We start from the raw sequence: 2,786 nt of genomic DNA, 5'->3' as shown, positions 1-2,786 counted from the left end.
TTTTGTTTGTAATTACTTCAAATGACACTAATCGGTTTAAACATTCCTCCTCCCTGATTCGCTAAATATAGCACTTCGATGAATTAATTGGGATAACAGTAAACAGGTTAAATACTTTGTTCTTTTGGGAGAAGTAATATCGTCTTCGTCGTAATTTATTTGAATCACACTAATCAGATTAAACAACGCCTTTTGTTGTTTTCCTAAATTTCTCCTTGCTGGTGATTAATTGGAATGACATGGATTTGCGTAAACAGTTGTTTTTTGTTTCGTACAAAATACTTCCCCCTCCGTAATTATTTGGAATGACACTAATCGGGTTAAACAAATCTTGTTCTTAGGTTCCTAAATATTTTTCGACTTATAATTAATCTGAATTGTATAAAATTGTGGAAATAGTTGTTTCCTCTTTCGTGGTAAATTTTGCCCCTGTTGGAATTATTCGCAATTACGTTCCAGAAGTGAAACAGTCTTCGTTATGTGGGTTTAAAATAATTTTCACTCTTTCATTATTTCCAGTTACGCTAACCGCGGAATAAATTTTGCTTCTGTTTCCTTTTACTTTCGCAACGTAATTACTTTTAATGGAACGAATGTCTTTGAATATTGCTTTTTCTTGCATTACCTTAATTATTTCCTTGCCCCGGAATCTCCTGATTGACATTACGCGATTGAAACACTACTGTTCCTGGGTGCACCATATTGCCCTGGGGGGTAATTATTCTTAATGACACTAAATGGTTGGAACATCGGCTTTTTTTTGATTTTTTTAATTGTTTTCCCACACCCGAGTTTTTGTAATAACATTACACTAGTGAATCATTCTTCTTTTCTTTTGTGCTAAATATTTCCGCTATTGTTAATTACTCTGAATGACCCCAAAAGATTTGAACAATTTTCTTTGTCTGTTACCGTAATTATTCTGTCGCACAGGCATCTTCGGAAGGACATTATACGAGTGAAAGATTGTTTCTTCCTGTTTTGTGGTATATATTGTGTCTGTTATCTCCTTTTTGGAGTGAAACTAATTGTGATTAACATGTCTCTGTCCTTTGTGTCCAATTATTCTCTTTGTACCCGAATGTACGGAAGAAATTTACACGACTGGAACATTCCTTCCCTCACCTCCCTTTAATTTCTTCTTTTGTGGAATCTTCTCAATCAGGTTAGACGTGTTGAACATTTGATTCTGTTTCTCTTTTTCCATTACTCTTTGCTATTGGAATTAGGCAAACACACCCGAAACTGCTGAATCACTGTCTTCCGGGTTACTGACTAGGCGGTGGCCCGGAATTATCTTGAATTAAATTAATCGAATGGAATATTGTTTCCTTGGTAGTTGGTTAATTCTCCCTTTCCTGCTTGAGGAGTTCAATACAATTCATCGAATCAAACTTCATTTTCCTTGGTCCTCTCTTTAGTCTTCGTTGTGAACGCAGGGTATTGCTTAAGATTTTATGCGTCGAACACTCTCTCATTCCTCGGCTCCCTCAAATAATCGGCCCCGACTGGAGTCCCTGGAATAAAATTAAACACCGGTAAAATCGCTGTTTCCCCCCTCTTATTAACTATTTCTTCCCCCGCGAATTTTCTGAAGAATATTTAACGGGTAGAGCATCCTTTCCCTTTAGCTGCTCGGAATATTCTGTGTCGTTCAATTCCTCTGCAGAAAACTAACAGCATGGAATTACACTTTACAATTAACATTTCGTATGGATTTGGATAGGCTCAATGACCCTCCTAATCCCTCAGTTTCCTATCGGTACTACGCTCTTAACTGCTTATAAATTTTACACTCGAGGCTGTTTAAAAGGAAGTATAGATTGAAAATTCTGGCCCTAGGAATAATTTTATCAAATATCCGCTATCGAACTTCCTCTAATGGTAATTTTTCTTGTTTCTATATTTCTTCGCTGAATATAAATCAATACTTCGGTGGGTAGTTGACTTGATACTTTAATTATTCTCCAGTTTATATTGCTCATCGCTATTACCTTCAATACTTAACAAAGTTAATACTTCCCCTCATTATCTTCATCTAACGAAGCATTATACACACCATGAGGGTGATTTATTGGTCTCTCTTATTTATTGGAATTTCTATTTCTGTATTTTAAGTCAGGAGTAACCTTACTGATCATTTACTTGCTCTGGCCTTTTTCTACCTTATGATAGGGAAAAAGGAACTTTTTTAAATTTCCGTACCCTCTTATATATAGTCTCGGGGGACCTCCTTAACTTCCTTATGACTAGGCATACTGTTTATAAAGAAATCACTGTGGGTTTTCTGTTGAGACTTATTTATATTTCCTCCAATTCTATGATCTTACAGCTGTCATAGGATTACTCCACTACGTATGAGTCTTTAACATGGTCTGCGAGTAAATATTAGGGGACACACGTATAAGAAAGCTAGATGAGTAATTCATAGGATAACTTTGATTATTCGACCAAACATAAGTACACCTTTACCAAGAGTATGATCGACCTTTTTATATAATTCAGAGAACAACTTTTATAATTATAATGCATTTCACTTCCCTACCCTAAATAACAATGGGGTCTAAGGACGAGCTTTAAAACTCACACACTTTTTTCTACAAATTAAACCTCCTGATTATACACGCCCCTCAGTTTATGGTAGGCGGAGATCATAAGTATGAACTTCTTTTAACATATGATTTTTTGCATCCCATTATTTAACCGACATAGAAACACCATGCTAAACTAATGCTAAATATTCGCCGAATATATAATTCCAAATGATTCATTATCATGTTCCTAGA

General features: G+C 35.6%; 1 protein-coding gene across 1 annotated transcript; it reads right to left on the bottom strand.

Annotated features, from left to right (window-relative positions):
• Positions 1 to 448: 448 nt before the first annotated feature.
• Positions 449 to 664, bottom strand: C922_05564 (hypothetical protein; the record flags this gene model as incomplete). The annotated part of the gene is made up of 1 exon (XM_008821135.1): positions 449 to 664. One exon carries the CDS (start codon positions 662 to 664, stop codon positions 449 to 451), a length of 216 nt encoding a protein of 71 aa, XP_008819357.1.
• Between the last annotated feature and the right edge of the window lie 2,122 nt (positions 665 to 2,786).

This window comes from Plasmodium inui, assembly GCF_000524495.1.
Source record: "Plasmodium inui San Antonio 1 unplaced genomic scaffold supercont1.99, whole genome shotgun sequence".
NCBI classification, from domain to species: Eukaryota; Apicomplexa; class Aconoidasida; order Haemosporida; family Plasmodiidae; genus Plasmodium; species Plasmodium inui.
This window is presented reverse-complemented; position numbering and strand designations above follow the sequence as displayed.